The sequence below is a fragment of the Erpetoichthys calabaricus genome, chromosome 7 (genome assembly GCF_900747795.2).
Source record: "Erpetoichthys calabaricus chromosome 7, fErpCal1.3, whole genome shotgun sequence".
NCBI classification, from domain to species: Eukaryota; Metazoa; Chordata; class Cladistia; order Polypteriformes; family Polypteridae; genus Erpetoichthys; species Erpetoichthys calabaricus.
In genome coordinates, this window is record NC_041400.2 from 167,345,649 (window position 1) to 167,364,815 (window position 19,167).

Below are 19,167 nucleotides of genomic sequence, written 5' to 3' on the forward strand. Positions count from 1 at the left end.
ATGCCATTTTGAAATGGCCCCGTCCGAAAACCAAGCGGCAGGTCCAAGCCTTTCTCGGGTTAGCAGGGTACTACCGCCGGTTTGTGCCATGGTTCTCGGAAAGAGCGGCGCCTTTGACTGATTTGACAAAGAAGAGGGCCCCAAACATTGTGGTATGGACTGAAAAGACAGACGCTGCATTTAGTGACTTGAAGCAGGCCCTTACGTCCGCACCTATTTTGAAAGCACCTATTTTTTCTTTACCTTTCATCCTCCGGACGGACGCTTCGGACACAGGCCTGGGGGCCGTGCTGAGCCAAAGCGTCGATGGTGTGGAACACCCTATCATGTTCCTGAGCCGGAAACTGTTGGACCAGCAGACCAGGTATACAGCGGTGGAGAGAGAGGCTTTGACGATTAAATGGGCAATTACTCAGCTGAGGTACTACCTGTTGGGCCAGGAATTCACCCTTGCCACGGACCATGCACCTTCACAGTGGATGGCCCTGCACAAGGAGTCGAATCCACGGGTCACCTGGTGGTTTCTTGACCTCCAGCCATACAAGTTTTTGCTCATTCATCATCAGGGCTCTCTTCAGGCCAACGCCGATGCTCTTTCTCAGGTTCACGACCTCTCCATTAGGGTTGCCCAACCCGATGGGTCTGGTCTCTAGTTGTAACACACGTGCGCATTGGAGGCAGCTAAAGGGCTTGAATAAGGGCAATTTCGAATCAGACCAGTATATGACTGTTTTTCTCCCTTTCCTGTAGACCATTCACAGAAGATTCCACCTGGCCCTCTTGATGTCACTTCCGGGTCCGAGCCTATGGAGGAAGACCTTGCTGGCTCCAGGCCCTGTGATGTTCATGTCCGGGCTCGAGCCTGTGGCTGAAGATCCTTGTGAGCCCATTTGACCTCACTTTCTGTCTTCCCCTTTAAAAGCCTTCACCTTTTCCCTATTCCCTCAGTTCAGTTTTGAACTCGGCTTTGTGCACATCAGTGCTGTTTATATTTTTGCAACTTTGCAGCCAGGATACCAAATATAAGGGTGGCTGCCCCAAACCTTGTTATGAATCAGAGTGGAGTTTCTGACAGTGTATGCTTATGTGTTTTCCAACCACACTGCAATGGTACCTCCTATAAAACCTCTTTATAATATAAACAATGACTGCTAAAGCTCCTGTTATACTGATACCTTGAAGTCTGTACAATGTGTATATATATATATATATATATATATATATATATATATATATATATATATATATATATATATATATATATATATATATAAATATATATTCCACCTCACTGGAATATACAGGAGTGAAGTATGATCATCTGACTAGAGACAATACAGCAGCTAATGTATAGCATATATAACAGCATAAAGCCATAGTAATCCTTAACATAACTTAGCTGTATTAAGAAGCATGCCTTCTTAGTATTAAGAATTAGTCTTTTAAGATGACATAACATAGTCCATTAATAGAAATGCACCTCCTTCATTACAGACTAAAAAATCTAATGTCTTTTTTCTTTTATTCATCATTCATCTCCATCTGCAGATCTGATTGTTGTTAAATAATAATGCTAGGTTAATCACTGACATATTAAACAGGGGCAAGTATTATTGTTTAATTTTATTGTCTCTTCATTTAAATATAAACTTTTTTCAAATTATATGAAAAGTAGGGTCTACTACAGTGGTCTTCTAGCAGAATCAAACTGTGCTGTAAAACAAGATGCCCCATAAAAATGACAGTAACTTCACTAAACAGACTATTCCACTCTCGCAGTGTTCCCGATTGTCATCCAGCATTTCGTGTGGTGTTCCTTTCCCTGTCTCTATTTTATCATCTGCAAGGCTGTATTTATAATGCCTTGGGACTCTCCACCTTCCTTCTCGGTCTTGAAAGGTATAACAAGAATGATCCAGGGGTTACTGTAACACAGAGCTGAGCACACCTGTCAATACCCTGCTGTCAATCACCTGATCACCTATCCAGGCGCTGCCCATCTCTAGAGTGATCATGCTGGTTACAATATTTATACTTTTTTCAATGACTTTTTTGCATGTGTACTTCATATAAAATGTTTCATTCAAGGTGTGTGTGTTATTCTACAGCTATTGTCTGCCAAATGTATTAGTTTAAGTTTGTAACACAAAATTTCCAAGTGAGTCAGGGTTTAGAAATTCAACACTTTAATTTTTGCTGAACAGTTTTCTATCGTCAGTTTTTCACTTCACAGATACAAAATACAAATTACGTGAATTTACAAGTATTAACCTATACATACTGTAGATATACATACAAAGTGTGTAGTGAGTAGAAAAGTTTATTTCCCAATTCCATCCTTTTAAAACACAACATCTGAAAGTTAATTTTAAAATGCTGCATTTATCAGTTCCAACAATAAAGTAAGCTACAAACAATAACACAATAGCCAGTAATTTTTTTGCTACTTAACAAATACATTTTAAGCGTCAGCCATTCACTGAAAAAAATTAAGGCACGTTACTATTGCTGTTTGGAAGTTTTGTTCACAAAAAAATATTTAAGTCTGATAATACAGATGAAAACCTGCGGGAAAAATATTTTTCTACAACATAAAACTTTTTTTACAGGCAGAATTATTGTGGTACCTCCTCACTTTCTGCAAATAAGTTCCAGAGTTGATCCATAATATGGCATGGCATAAATTCATTGTCATTTATTAGAAGAATCTCTTTTAAATTCATAAAACTGCAGGGACTAAACTGAAGAGTAGTATCTGTGAAAAGATTTACAAAAATGTATAATTATATACAGTATATTTCAATTAGTAGATGAATGTTCTTATTTCCATGGTCTACTGCAACTTCATGATGTTTTTCTAAATGGGAATAATTAACTCAGTTCTTATTGTTTCTAATAAATTTTAACAAGAACAAACTATTTGGATATGAGCATATATGATCGGTTTTTGTTTAGACCAAAAGAAAAATGTAGCCAAGCTTTAAAGGTCATTAATATGTTATGCTGAATGCCAATCTGAACCATGTTTCATTTCATATGAAAAGGACATTTGAAACAGTTACATCATTTCTTGTGAAGGCCATTTCTTGTTGTAAAATGTTACTTAAAAAAAAAAACTAAGGATATCTTGCTACTGTCTTCAAATGTCATAAGGTAATAATGAAACATTTTGCTTTGCATACATTAAGAGCTAGTGGTTAAAAAACAAATAAATAAATTACACTTTCAAGCACTATAAAACATTTTCAAATGGCTAGCTTTCCTATAATTCTGAACAAACATCTGTAAAAGCCAGATTGGAAGATTGTTTTCTATTTGTTTTTTTACCATAGCACCTTCATATTAATTCAACTTTTAACTAAGTACCTTACATTTTTTTTCAAATCAACTCTACTGCAGAAATTAGGATACACACTTAGTAAATTCCTAGCAGGAAACATTAGTTGAATACAGTAGATATAAAGGAAGAAAGAAACCTGTATAGTCAATATCTTCATAAAGTGTATCTATTTCTTTTCTGTGCTTGTCTGCTATGTAAGATGCAGTTGCATGTGAGGTTCAGTATATACATTTTCAAATCCAGCTAATCCAACTCTGTGTCACAAAGGCTCAAGCATATTCCTTACAACATCAGGGACCAGGTCAGAACTAGGTCTAGATTGGACACTGGTTCACCACTGGCACACTCATATTCAATCATATGAGGTCAACTTAGTCATAAATTAAAACACAGTTATAGATAAAATAATGGAAATGATCGCAACATTAAGAGGGATTATTCCAGCATTTTACTTTCAACTTTGTGTGGTTCTTCTTTTAGCTAGATTTATGTTTAAATTGGATAGGCAACCCCAGATGTTTGTTTAGCTATGGAATTGTAGGACCCAAGTGAGTATGAAATATAAAACCATTGTTTTCTAAAGCAAACATGGGAACAATCTGAGTAAATAATTGTTTTCTGCTCCAGTGTCATGCAAGGAGGTTATTGGGAATATCACAAAAAAGAATGTTGATCATTCCATCCAGTCTCCACGTGAACAAAGAAGTGTCAAACACTTCTGTCACATGCAGAAGCATTAAAAATGTCAAATTTCAAGAAAACCAAAAAATTCAAAGTACAATTTAATTATCTTCCTCCAACCTTCACAGTCTTTACAATAAAATGTAAAGCAAAACTAACTAGGCACACTGTCCAGTATATGCTCATCAATTCCTCATACTACTAGAAATGGAAATTAACTTGGAAAAAAATTAGCAGCAACTAAATTGTTAGTGTTAAAGGACCTTAATATTAGGATTCATGCACACCCATGTCACACGCATGTAGTCACTGGCTTAATTATCCAGGATAACAAATTCATATTTAAATGACACAAAATAATTTTTTAAAAATACAGTATATTAGAATTGAATACCTCAGCAGATAAACATAGAATACATTTTTATAATAGTTCTGAGGTCAATGCTTCAGTTAGGAGAATATATTGTGGACAGCTCATCATCAGTGCAACAATGCTGACATGGAAAAATGCTTCCTTCCTATATTTCAATTATCAAAACAATGCACATTCTCCATATACATATACTTTATATTGGCAGCATCAAATCCTCTGCAGTGATCCTTAGCATAGGCATTCCATACGATAGTGTGCTGAGCCTCCTTTATGTAAGAATGTATGACCAAACACAGCTCTAACTGCATCATTAAATTAGCTGATGATACTACCATCATAGTTTTGATTATCAACAATGACAAGACAGCTTAAAGAGGAGGTGTTGTCACACCTGGTGCTGACACAGTGGTGCCAGGAATACACTTTTAATGTCAGGAAAACCAAGGAACTGGTCATAGACTTTAAAAAGCTGATCACACTCCCATCTACATTGGATGGGATACTGTTGAGAGAGTGAGAAGCTTTACATTTTTAAGGGTGACCTTTAACTGTGAACTGAAACAAGCACATCACATTTAATTTCTCAAGTGTCTTTATACTACAGTATAGTACCCAGACATCATCACCAACAGCCCACAAAAATGCCAAACTTAAAATAATGCCAATAAAATAACAGTAACACAAACAATTACTACAACAACAAAAAGCAAATGTGTGAGACTAATCTAATGTATAGCCCAAGATAAATGTCACATATTGCAATGTTGCTTTTTTGTTGTTGTTACTTATTTAGTTTAATTAGTTTCACTATGCTTTGCTTATATGTTAAAATAAACACACTGTTTTTGAAATCTGTGGCACATTTGACTTTCTTATGTGTATGTAGAGACTGAGTATGTGGATGCTTCATTGTCTCTATAAGAGTTTGTACCTTTGTGGTGCCTCTCCTGACCTTTCATAATTTCAAAGTGCATCAAGGAAAATAAAAGGAATAAATGAAAAGTTGGAATACAAAATATTAATCAATAGACAAAAGTAAATGAAATCCCTGCAGCACCACTGAGTCTGTGTGTACATTTTTAAAATATATTTTGACAGGTGGAATGGCTTACCCACTTTCTCATAAGGCTTTCGCCCTGACTCTTGTCCTCACCCTGGACTCAATCTGACCTCAGGTTTGATGTGGCTTTTCAGTCATGTCTTGCACTCATTTCCAAGGTCAGGTCATCCCTTCTTAGGCTAATGGGATATGAGTCTACAGTTCTTCCTATCTTTTTCCTGGTATCCCTCATCCCTCAGTCTCAAATCTCACTCAGCTTTTCATGTGCGCATCCTCCTAAAGAAGAAACTCCTGCAACAAAATGCCATGTGCTGCTAATGACTTGGCAGAAATGTCCTGCCAGTATGTTCTGATCCTACCTTTGAATGGGCAATCTGGCACCAGCGATTGACACTGTGCTGCCTGCCATTGGCTGAGAGTTTTTAGCCTCCTGCCAGCTCTCCATTTTCTCTCTCTCTCTCACTCTTTTCAAAACAGTAGCTCTTTGCTGCAGCAGCACTATATCTGACAGAACTACTACTTTCAAGAAACTTTTGCTTTAAATACTGGATTTGAATCTATCTATGCATCTCTTTTATTGGAGCCTTTGCTCCTAGTAACTTCTATCTAGTAATACATAAGTGTATAGTGTCTTGAACAGATGTTTTTAAGGTTTTCAAGTTGTTGAACTATAAATAATATTTAAAAAATGTGGCCCAAATAACTTTAAGCTGTTATTGTGGCTAAAAAGTGACTCAACCAGACATTATGTGTAAGGTCTGAATAATAATAATAATAATAATAATTCATTACATTTATATAGCGCTTTTCTCAGTACTCAAAGCGCTATCCACACAGGGAGGAACCAGGAAGCGAACCCACAATCTTCCACAGTCTCCTACCACTGCGCCACTTATGCAAGCATCACATTTTAATTTTAGACTGTTTAAGGTACCAAGTGACAAATATATATAATTTTACATTTTTTGAGCCTGTAATGCAGTAGGAATACATATTGGATAAAGGGTCTTCATATGACTTAATTCATCAGTATCAAAAATCCTGAATCTGAATACATTGATAAGACATTATTTACATTCACAAAATAAAAAACAAAACTGTTCCAAATATACGTACACATACAAATGCATAAAATCTGCACTTCATATAAGCATGCAAACCCAGATAAAATATACATTTCCACATGCATATATGATGCACACGCCTGCCTGCACTTATGTAAAATGTTAAATAACTTAATTTCCACGTCAAAAAATTAAGTTGCAGCCTATCGCCATCTAGTGGACAAATTCAGAATTATACATTGCATTTAAACAGCAGAAAGGGCAAATTGAATTCAAATGCAATGGACAGTGACGAAGCAATTTTTGAAGAATTCTGACATTAGAAAAATAATGTATCAGCTATAACATTGGTAACTTGCTGTCTGTTTCATCCAGAGTCTGGAGGCTGTCAACCTGGAAAACCTGTGACCTCAACTTGGCTCTACCTACTAACATACAGTACTGTGCAAAAGTTTTAGGCAGGTGTGAAAAAATACTGTAAACAAAGAATGCTTTCAAAAATGGAAGTGTTAATCATTTATTTTCATCAATAAACAAAATGCAGTGAATGAACAAAAGAGAAATCTAAATCAAATCAATATTTGGTGTGACCACCCTTTGCCTTCAAAGCAGCATCAGTTCTTCTAGGTACACTTGCACACAGTTTTTGAAGGAACTCTGCTGGTAGGTTGTTCCAAACATCTTGGAGAACTAACCACAGATCTTCTGTGGATGTAGGCTTCCTCACATCCTTCTGTCTCTTCATGTAATCCCAGACACACTCGATGATGTTGAGATCAGGGCTCTGTGGGGGCCATACCATCACTTCCAGGACTTCTTGTTCTTCTTTACGCTGAAGATAGTTCTTAATGACTTTAGCTGTATGTTTGGGGTCGTTGTCCTGCTGCAGAATAAATTTGGGGACAATCATAAGCCTCCCTGATGGTATTGCATGATGGATAAGTATCTGCCTGTATTTCTCAGCATTGAGAACACCATTAATCCTGACCAAATCTCCAACTCCATTTGCAGAAATGCAGCCCCAAACATTCAAGGAACCTCCACCATGCTTCACTGTTGCCTGCAGACACTCATTATTGTACCGCTCTCCAGCCCTTCGACGAACAAACTGCCTTCTGCTACAGCCAAATATTTCAAATTTTGACTCATCAGTCCAGAGCACCTGCTGCCATTTTTCTGCACCCCAGTTCCTATGTATTCGTGCATACTTAAGTCGCTTGGCCACGTCGGAGGTATGGCTTTTTGGCTGCAACTCTTCCATGAAGACCACTTCTGGCCAGACTTCTCCAGACAGTAGATGGGTGTACCTGGGTCCCACTGGTTTCTGCCAGTTCTGAGCTGATGGCACTGCTGGACATCTTCCGATTTCGAAGGGTAATAAGCTTGATGTGTCTTTCATCTGCTGCACTAAGTTTCCTTGGCCGACCACTGCGTCTACGATCCTCAACGTTGCCCGTTTCTTTGTGCTTTTTCAAAAGAGCTTGAACAGCACATCTTGAAACCCCAGTCTGCTTTGAAATCTTTGTCTGGGAGAGACCCTGATGATGCAGTATAACTACCTTGTGTCTTGTTGCCATGACATGAAACTGTCTCCCACAACCTCACCATGGTAGCAGAGTTTGGCTGTTCCTCACCCAGTTTTAAGCCTCCTACACAGCTGTTTCTGTTTCAGTTAATGACTGTGTTTCAACCTACGTGTGACATTGATGATCATTAGCACCTGTTTGGTATAATTGGTTGATCATACACCTGACTATAATCCTACAAAATTCCTGACTTTGTGCAAGTGTACCTATAAGAATTGATGCCGGTTTGAAGGCAAAAGGTAGTAACACCAAATATTGATTTGATTTAGATTTTTCTTTTGTTCGCTCACTTTGCATTTTGTAAATTATTTATATTTCTGAAAGCATTCTTTGTTTACAGCATTTTTTCACACCTGCCTAAAACTTTTGCACAGTACTGTATCTGTAAATACAAAGGTCTTGAACGGTCCACAATTGTCTGTAGACAAAATGGGAACATATTGTTATTTAACAAGCCAAGGCAGGCACATGTCACTCCTCTTTTCAGATCACTACTTTGGCTCCTTGTAGCGGCACAAATCCATAATGCCTGCCTTACCTGCAGAATAGTCAATGGGTTAGCATTTATACATATGGAACACTTGTGAGGTTCCATGATGCTGTTCTCCTGTTTAATTGATGAATGGTATCTGGTGATTGCAGTTCTGTGTGACATCAAATCTCAATCTAGTCTATTTTAATTTGTAGTGCCTAGCTCATGAAACAAGCTGTCCAGCTCCACTTGAAATGCTGATTCTCTCAATGTGTTTAAGAATCATTTGGAGACAATCCTGTTCTAGTAATCTGTCTAATTGTTACTGGCTTTGATTTGTTCCTAAACTTAGGAAATGTAATGAGCTTGTATTTTGTTTTGAGCTCTTCACTTGTAATGACCAATTTTGCAACTTTGTTCTGTAATACTTTTTTCAAAACAGCCCCCCAGACTGATGTTTACTTGATAACATTGACCTCTTTTGTAAGTCACTTTAGTTAAAATTGATAAGCGAATAAATGTAGATATAATTTTAAGACCATGTTATAGTCATCACCAGTGTTAAATTAGAGCACACACATTTATGCATTGTCTGTCTCCGGCCCTCCATCACTGGATGTTTCTACATCAAAGCCAATGGGTTGCCTTTCCCCGTTCCTCTATACCACAGTTAAAGAAGTTGAGGGTATCATACAGAGGATGAGTCCTTCAACATGTCCTTTGGACCCTTTTTCTGCTCCTCTGGTAAAAGCTCATGTATCAGATTTAAGCCCTCCTATTGCTGATATCATTAATCACTCTCTCCAGAGCGTCGTAGTCCCACTGGCCTTGAAAACCGCAAAAATTAGACCTCATTTAAAAAAATCCTCTTTGGATCCAGAAGTGAGAGCAAACTATCGTCCGATCTCCAACCTTCCATTTTTGTCTAAGGTTTTGGAAAAGGTTGTTCTGATTCAGCTTCAGGACCACCTCAAAAAATTTAATCTGTTTGAAAAATTTCAATCTGGTTTCCGAACTTCTTACAGTACAGAGACAGCCCTGGTCAGAGTCACCAATGACCTCCTGATGGCTGCTGACCAGGGCTCTCCATCACTCCTTATTCTCCTGGACCTCACAGCTGCATTTGATACGGTAGATCATAATATTCTCCTTCATCATCTTCACTATAAAATTGGACTTTCTGGCATTGCTTTGGAGTGGTTCGAGTCGTATCTTACAGATAGGGCTGAGTATGTGGCCAGGGGGATGTTAAGCCTCATACCCAAACTGTCACCTGTGGTGTCCCACAAGGATCAGTCCTTGGGCGGACCCTTTTTAATATCTACACTACCCCTGGGTCACATCATCTGCAAGCATGGAGTTTCATTCTATTGCAATGCCGATGATACGCAGCTCTATTTGAGACTGGATTCAACTTCTCTTACACCTCCATCAACTCTTTCCTCTTGCTTGGATGAGATTGAGGCCTGGATGTCCAAGAACTTCCTCAAGCTGAACAGCACTAAAACTGAAGCTCTTTTAATTGGCACCCCCCATTAACTTTGTTCCTATGTAAATTGTATTTCCTTTTCTGACCGTACCATTACCCTCTCCCCTTCTGTTACAAATTTGGGTGTCAAATTAAACTCCCATCTGTCATTTGATACACATGTCCATCACCTTTGTAAAACTGCATTCCTTCATCTCCGAAACATAGCCAAACTCCATCCCTACCTCTCCCTCTGTGATGCTGAAAAACTGGTACATGCCTTTGTCTCATCCAGGCTGGATTATTGTAATGCACTCCTCATCGGGATCCCCAGCAAGAGCTTTCAAAAGCTCCAACAAAGTCAAAATAGTGCTGCAAGAATCCTGATGAGGGTGCGGAAATATGAACACATTTCACCAATCCTTCGGTCGCTTCATTGGCTCCCTATCCACCTCCGTATCGAATACAAACTCTGTTTGTTTGCTCAAAAGTGTATCCATGGAAATGCTCCACAATATTTTAAGGAACTCCTTATACTACAATCCACTGCAAGAAACCTCCATTTTGCAAATACCTACCGCCTTTGCTCCCCTGTGACCAAACTTCATACAGTGGGTGACCGAGCCTTTGCAGCCGCGGCTCCACGACTCTGGAATGCCCTACCAGAGAGCCTAAGAACACAGCAGATTGTGGGCTGTTTTAAAAAACAGCTAAAGACTTTTCTATTTAGGAAAGCTTATTAACAAGAATGCTATATTTATTGTTGTTTTATCTCTGTTTTTGTCTTGCTTTGCCTTTGTTTAAATTTTTTATGTAGCACTTTGAGATTTACTGCTTACTGTAAAGTGCCCTATAAATAAAATTTTATTATTATTATTTTTGTAGGAGAAATAGGGTAATCTTACCTGGGATTTCAACCACTTCACATTTCTAGTTGTGCTCCTTTCACAGCAAGATATATAATCTTATATTTGTACCAATATTTTGATGTTAATACAGTTCATTATATATTTGGAAGACAGGCAAACAATCCTAGATGGGGCAACAGTCCATGACAGGGCATATTTATACTTACACCAAGCCAATTTCAAGCAAATAACTATCATACTATGTAAGGAACGTATTTATGAAAGTCTTTGGGATGTGAATGTGAAATCAGTATATCCTGAGAAAAAGTTGTGTTCATAAGAGGAGAAATTATCCCAGTCTTGAACTATGAGAGAGCAGTGCTGACCAGTTTGCCACCATGCTTCTCGTGAATATAAAAAAATACCATGACATGATACATGATTCCCAGCACTCTCTTAGAACTGAATTAACAAAATCACAATTTTAGCAAAATAGAGTACACAGTCCTGAGGTCAAGTTCATTAATGGTAACCACATATCTACCCTGGATTTACTCCCATTCATGTGCTATGTATAACTACACTAAAAAAGTAGTGAAACATAGATTACAAATATTACTCAAAAGCATTAAGAGCAGTCTGAGCAATAGCTCTTAACACAAGTATAGTATGAAAAAATAAAGGGTCTTCAGTCTTAATTTAAATATTTAACATTAATATGTGCCACTCTAGGCAGGTGTGGGCCCAACAGATAACGGTTCTTCATGTTATAGTAGTTTAATTTATCCTGAGTATTTTATCTCATATATAATGTGGACAATAGTAATCAGCAAATTCAATATGGTAAAAGAGGACATGGGGACAGGCAAGACTTTAATTGTCAAAAGGGCCAATAAGCCTGTTTCTAAAAATAAATGGAGACCAACACAGTGATTAACAAACTGGTGTTGTGCAGTTGTAATTACCAATGTGTTTGAAATAACTATAGAGTAACATATTATTAATATGAATAATTTAACAATAAAGCATAATCAATTCTTCATGATATGCATCTAAATTATATATCCTAATAACAATATAGCATAACAACTTGGGCCCTAAAATCACACTAGGATCACCCATGTAATTCTCAACCCCCCCTTAATATGTGTATCTGTGAGTAATACTTACTGGGATATTTACTTGTGGATATAATTTGTTCACTTGGAGCTTGGGATAAACATATTTCTGTTGTAACTGAAGGATCCTCTTCTTCTAAGTAACAGATTAGTTCTTTATCTTTATATTTAACCTGTAAAAACATTGCACAGAGCTTCTGTAAACACATTGGAAGGTTTAAGCTTCAAAGCAAAACCAAATCTGAAGATTTCACATTTAGGAAAACCAAACTTATGCAAATTTTTTTTACAAAAATATGAATCAATTTATCAATTTTTCTAACTCACTCTTCAAGTCTAGGGTCAGAGGACACTACTGCTAATTCCAGCAACACTGACTGCAAAGCAGGAACCAATAAACATGACCCAGATTAACACCACTGAAACTCAATTTTAATTTAGGATTACAGCACCTGTCTTTGTTTTTGACCATGGGATTTTCATTGTTGATATCCATGGTTCTGTATGCTAATGTGATGCATTATTTTTTAAAACCTCATTCCAGTCTTAATACTAATAACTCATTTTGTTATACCATTCAGATACTGTAAACAAGACAATTTATGTTTTAGTTTATTTTTTTATGAAGAACTGGAAGATATTTTACATTGTAAGAAAGAAGCCCTACCCACCACATCATAGCAGTAGTACCTAAATTTACAAATAGAAAAAATACTGTAACATGTAAAGTTATCAAAAAGCAATAAAATCTGTCAGGTGTAGAGACCTGGGCTGAAATCCCAATCTGATCAGTGCTCAAGTCCACTTTGCTGTTTTCTCTCTGTCTTTGTAAGTTTTCTCTAGGTACTCCAGTTTACCTGTCATGTCTGAGAAATCAGTGTATTTGGGTTGTCACAATATTCACCAATTACTGTTTACAAAGTGTATTGCAATCGTAACCCTTTGTCACACATTTACAAAATTAGAAAAGTAAAATATGTTGGAGTCCTGTACAATTTATATTCCTCTGTCTGTACTGTTAAAACTGTTCATGCAGAAGTGTTCCTATAACAACCAAGTGTTCCTAGAAGCACATTCTTAAAAAAAAGAAAAGAAAAACTTAACAATCATCAGAAAATAAATTTTACCTTGCTCCATGCAAATGTTGATGTCACTGGACTATTTGGGCCTAGAAGAGATTGTGTCCATTGCAAGGGACTGAAAAAAACCTGGCTGTTTTGAAACCGAATGCTCCCATTGTACATGAGAGTAGCTTTATAACATGTGTCCTGGAAAGAAATAATTTATTAATGAAACTACACTATTCATTTAAATTATATGAGTTTTGTTATCTATTTTAGATTTACAACTTAACAGCACCTAATGTTTTTCAATCAAATATGTAATGGAAATACATTTACCTGTAAGGTCATTTGTAAAACATCCTTTCCTGGTTTTATGACATGTTTTTTAATAAGGCCAATCAAAATCTTTTTCCATTTCTTTTCTAATAAATTGTCAGATGGATACATTTTGTTACTAGTCTTATTGCTGCACTTTTTGACTGCACCTTGTTTAAAATCTTCAGACATCAGTGCAGTATTGCTTGCCTGTCCTTTACATTTATGAATGATTTCACTAACACTTCTGACTCTGAGAGAGTTTTCAAGACTATTACTAGTCACCGAAACATTGGAAGTATTACCATTGAATTTCATATTTTTTTCAGTTAATTTCAGAATCTTTTCATTTTTCAAATCAACCTCAGAATTTCTGTCCATAGCTGTAACCATATGATTTATACAGTTCTTTAATGGAGGAGGTGCAGGATTACTACATTCAGTGCTAGTTTGTATATCTTTGTCTTGAAATTCAGCCTGAAAGTCATTACTTTGAGAAATATGAGTCTTAACAAAAGTATTAGATGAAGTCATTGGTTGAACAATTGTACTCATTGAATCTGAAAGAGTATTTACTTGACAAGGCACCGTCATATTAACAACTACTTTTGCACAAGTGTTGAGTATTTCATTATTGCTGTGACTATGTACAGGCACATCATTACATTTGTTTAAGAAAGGTACATCTTCAAGAAAGTTTATTACAGTATGACAGTTAGAGTCTACATCATCATCATCCTGCTGGATATTTTTATGCGTATCAATTAAAGAGAGCTCCACATCTGCTTGAATCTTTTCTAACATATCCTTTGCTCTGGTAGATATTTCATTCTCATTATCAAAATGCTGACTGATATTAAAGTTATCATTAGATTCATTCTCACTTGAATTAACAAACAGTACATTTTCAGTCTGATTTTTATGATGATTCAAAAAAGAGTTGTTTAGAACCTTCAACTTCTGCCTAAGCTCATCTTGTTTCTTGAGCACCATTTGAAACTTTTCTTGTTCAGGGTCTGAAGAAGTCACCCGAATTTTTAAAATTCCTTGCTGTGAAGAATTAGGTGAAATCCTGCAAATAAATAGAATATAAATGAATACAACCACTCAAACCAAACAAAGACAAACTCTAGGCACAAGTATTTGCAACTTTATTTCCAAGTGGGAAAGCACTTTGCAACTTTATTTCCAAGTGGGAAAGTACTTTTCCCTCGCTCCCAAATCAGAAAAATATAATAATAATCCAAAAGCACAGTAAACCAACACTTTCTTTCTTTCTTTCTTTCTTTCTTTCTTTCTTTCTTTCTTTCTTTCTTTCTTTCTTTCTTTCTTTCTTTCTTTCTTTCTATCTTTCTTTCTTTCTCCTTCCACCTCCACTCCTGGCAAGTTTTGTCTCTCTCCCTCCCGACTCTGGCTCCCTGAGTGAAGTGAAGTGGTTCCTTTTATGGCTTATTAGTGTTGTCTGGAAGTACTCCCAGGTGAGGTGGAAAACCAAAGTAGGGCTCTGCAGCTCCTTCTGGCAGCCACCATGCAAGCCAACAGGGCTTTGCTAAACTACAACTCCCATAGAGCCCTGCGGGAGTCCGAGGTGCCACTGCAACCCCGGGGGGCTGCCATCTAGCACTCCGGTTGAGGCAAGATCAGACTGAGAAAGATCAGTCTGTCTGAATGCCCTAATACTTCTGTGATTTAACCCCCAGTGCACTTTAGTGGCCTGGGGTACTTTAACAAGGGTAATAAATTTGTTGTTCCCCATCCCACTTTTAAAACCCCTCAATACTGATATATCGAAATGTCTTTTCTTATTGGATTACTACTGATCTAATATCCTACCAAATTTCAGATTTTTAATAAAACTGGAAATAGTGTTTTTTGATGAGTGAGTATATATGAATACACACACCCACAGTAAAAATAATACTACGAATTTTTCATGATAAAACTGTCGGTTGCTTTTATGGAGCACAATGATATGGAATTATTTTACAACCAATTAAAGGTTAAATATTTTACCTATATAAATAAGTTAAATATCATAGCTATATTTGTTCTATACTTTAACTTCAATGTTGATAACTTTCGATTATGAACATATTAAAAAAAACTTCCTATCACTTTTTTACAAAAAAATTGTAACACTAACACGTTAGCTATGATGCTGCGAAACAAATGACATCTCGTTCATTAATGAATAAACAAAAATCGCAAAGGGAGCTGCTAAATCCACAAAATAAATATAGGATGTTTATGGTAGATAAAAAATAAAACTGCTTCCTTATCTTATATATAATATAATAGGTAGCCTATATTCATCAAAATATAATCGCAGAATACATTTAAGGACGTCAATTAAATTAATATTATTAATTCTATTACCACTACAACATTGTTACAATAAGTATAATCCATCCATTATCCAACCCGCTATATCCTAACTACAGGGTCACGGGGGTCTGCTGGAGCCAATCTCAGCCAACAAAGGACGCAAGGCAGGAAACAAACCCCAGGCAGGGCACCAGCCCACTGCAGGGCGCACACACACACCAAGCACACACTAGGGACAATTTAGAATCGCCAATGCACCTAACCTGCATGTCTTTGGACTGTGGGAGGAAACCAGAGTACCCAGAGGAAACCCACCCAGACACGGGGAGAACATGCAAACTCCACGCAGGGAGGACCTGGGAAGCGAACCCAGGTCTCCTAACTGCAAGGCAGCAGCGCTACTCACTGCGCCACCGTGCCGCCAATAAGTATACAGTAATCCCTCCTCCATCGCGGGGGTTGCGTTCCAGAGCCACCCGCGAAATAAGAAAATCCGTGAAGTAGAAACCATATGTTTATATGGTTATTTTTATATTGTCATGCTTGGGTCACAGATTTGCGCAGAAACACAGGAGGTTGTAGAGAGACAGGAACGTTATTCAAACACTGCAAACAAACATTTGTCTCTTTTTCAAAAGTTTAAACTGTGCTCCATGACAAGACAGAGATGACAGTTCAGTCTCACAATTAAAAGAATGCAAACATATCTTCCTCTTCAAAGGAGCAAACAAATCAATAGTGCTGTTTTGGCTTTTAAGTATGCGAAGCACCACGGCACAAAGCTGTTGAAGGCGGCAGCTCACACCCCCTCCGTCAGGAGCAGAGAGAGAGAGAGAGAGATAGAGAGAGACAGATAAAAAAATCAATACGTGCCCTTCGTGCTTTTAAGTATGCGAAGCACCGGTTCAGCATGTCGTTTCAGGAAGCAGCTGCAGCTGCACAAAAGATAGCAACGGGAAGATAATCTTTCAGCATTTTTTAGACGAGCATCCCTATCGTCTAGGTATGCGAACAGCCCCCCTGCTCACACCCCCTACGTCAGCGCAAGAGAGAGAGAGAGAAAGTAAGTTGGGTAGCTTCTCAGCCATCTGCCAATAGCGTCCCTTGTATGAAATCAACTGGGCAAACCAACTGAGGAAGCATGTACCAGAAATTAAAAGACCCATTGTCCGCAGAAACCCGCGAAGCAGCGAAAAATCCACTATATATATTTAAATATGCTTGCATATAAAATCCGCGATGGAGTGAAGCCGCGAAAGGCGAATCGCGATATAGCGAGGGATTACTGTAATGCAAAATGAAAATATAGTTAACAAAAACAAATATTAAATGACAAACAAATAATACTACTGAGATTTTTTGTGCTTTTATGGAGCACAATGATAAAACTGTGGGTTGCTTTTATGAAGCACACCAGAAAGGTTCCGAGCATCAACTGGATGATATACAAGACTGCAAGATTTTTACAGTCTGCTTTATATATAAGATACATATATTTGACTGTGTGATGTACAGTATGTGTCTTGCTTTCTAGTATACACTTAGCAAAGATAAGGGTTGCACCTTGGTTGTTATAGATTATATCCTTGTGACTAAAGTATCTATCTATCTATCTATCTATCTATCTATCTATCTATCTATCTATCTATCTATCTATCTATCTATCTATCTATCTATCTATCTATCTATCTATCTATCTATCTATCTACTCTATCTATCTATCTATCTATCTATCTATCTATCTATCTATCTAATGTTTACGTGGAATTCACAGATTTGTAGAATGCAATTGTAATGAGAATTCGAAGATTTGAAGCTCTGGACCATTCTGTAAAAGAATGGCTTGTTCCATACAAAACAAGGTATGAAAGGTTGTTCCAGGTTGCTGAGTTCAAAGTTGCCAGAAGTCATCTTCATGGGTGAAAGTTGAGTTATTAGCAAGGTTGTCTAACAAATTGTGTTGTAGCGGTGGCGGTTTTGCACACATTGCACTACACTGTGGTGGAGTAGCAGGAGCTACAGTATGTCCCTCCTAAAAATAGTTTATACTGTTCAAGAGAATATTATACAAAAGGAAGCAACAAATCCCGAAGTATTAACTTTTATTATATTTTTTGGAAAACACATACAGCTGACTGCGGTGGGCTGGCACCCTGCCCGGGATTTGTTTCCCTGCCTTGTGCCCTGGTGTTGGCTGGGATTGGATCCAGCAGACCCCCATGACCCTGTAGTTAGGATTATAGCGGGTTGGATAATGGATGGATGGATGGACATATAGCTGACTACTGTCACTATCATACTAAAACTCAAGAATATCTCTGCACCATGAATAAAATATAAGACCCAGCACTTGATGGCAGTTCAGCAACCATTTGGAAGCAACTTTATTTTCCTCTCTTATAACTGCAGCTGTTTCCCCAATTATTTAAACAGTATAGTGATAATACAGCAAACCCAGTGCCAAGAGATTCAGACCATTAACCTTAATTAATTTTTATGTTAAACTCTGCTAAAGTTCTACATCACTGGCTGCAATATGTTATTCATTAATTGGACCACCTCAAACCGGTTTAATCCATTTCCATTTAGCCTCAGATAATGTATGCAGACTCTTTCATAACATTTCCAAACCCTACAGCACTGTCCTCACTGAATGCTAAAAAGATACAGTTAGGTCCATAAATATTTGGATAGAGACAACTTTTTCTAATTTTGGTTCTGTACATTAACCACAATGAATTTTAAATGAAACAACTCAGATGCAGTTGAAGTGCAGACTTTCAGCTTTAATTCAGTGGGGTGAACAAAACGATTGCATAAAAATGTGAGGCAACCAAAGCATTGTTTTAACACAATCCCTTAACTTCAGGGGCTCAAAAGTAATTGGACAATTGACTCAAAGGCTATTTCATGGGCAGGTGTGGGCAAGTCCGTTGCTATGTCATTATCAATTAAGCAGATAAAAGGCCTGGTGTTGATTTGAGGTGTGGTGCTTGCATGTGGAAGATTTTGCTGTGAACAGCCAACATGCGGTCAAAGGAGTCTCTCCATGCAGGTGAAAGAAGCCATCCTTAAGATGCCAAAACAGAAAAAAACCCATCCAAGAAATTGCTACAATATTACGAGTGGCAAAATCTACAGTTTGGTACATCCTGATAAAGAAAGCAAGCACTGGTGAACTCAGCAACGCAAAAAGACCTGGACGTCCATGTAAGACAACAGTGGTGGATGATCGCAGAATCATTTCCATGGTGAAGAGAAACCCCTTCACAACAGCAACCAAGTGAACAACACTCTCCAGGGGGTAGGCGTATCAATATCAAGTCTACCATAAAGAGAAGACTGCATGATAGTAAATACAGAGGGTGCACTGCAAGGTGCAAGCCACTCATAAGCCTCAAGAATAGAAAGGCTAGATTGGACTTTGCTAAAGAACATCTAAAAAAGCCAGCA

General features: G+C 37.5%; 1 protein-coding gene across 2 annotated transcripts in view; it reads right to left on the reverse strand.

The window, feature by feature from the left end:
* Positions 1-1,642: 1,642 nt before the first annotated feature.
* LOC127528757 (ankyrin repeat domain-containing protein 31-like) overlaps positions 1,643-19,167 on the reverse strand; it is a 56,327-nt gene continuing 38,802 nt past the window's right edge. For both annotated transcript variants that reach the window (XM_051929501.1, XM_051929500.1), the window contains 4 exons: positions 13,411-14,461; positions 13,138-13,278; positions 12,063-12,183; positions 1,643-2,755 (listed from right to left, as the gene is read on the reverse strand). In XM_051929501.1, coding sequence (XP_051785461.1) covers positions 2,616-2,755; positions 12,063-12,183; positions 13,138-13,278; positions 13,411-14,461 — 1,453 coding nt within the window. In that variant the 3' untranslated portion in view covers positions 1,643-2,615. The remainder of the gene's footprint in view (positions 2,756-12,062; positions 12,184-13,137; positions 13,279-13,410; positions 14,462-19,167) is intronic.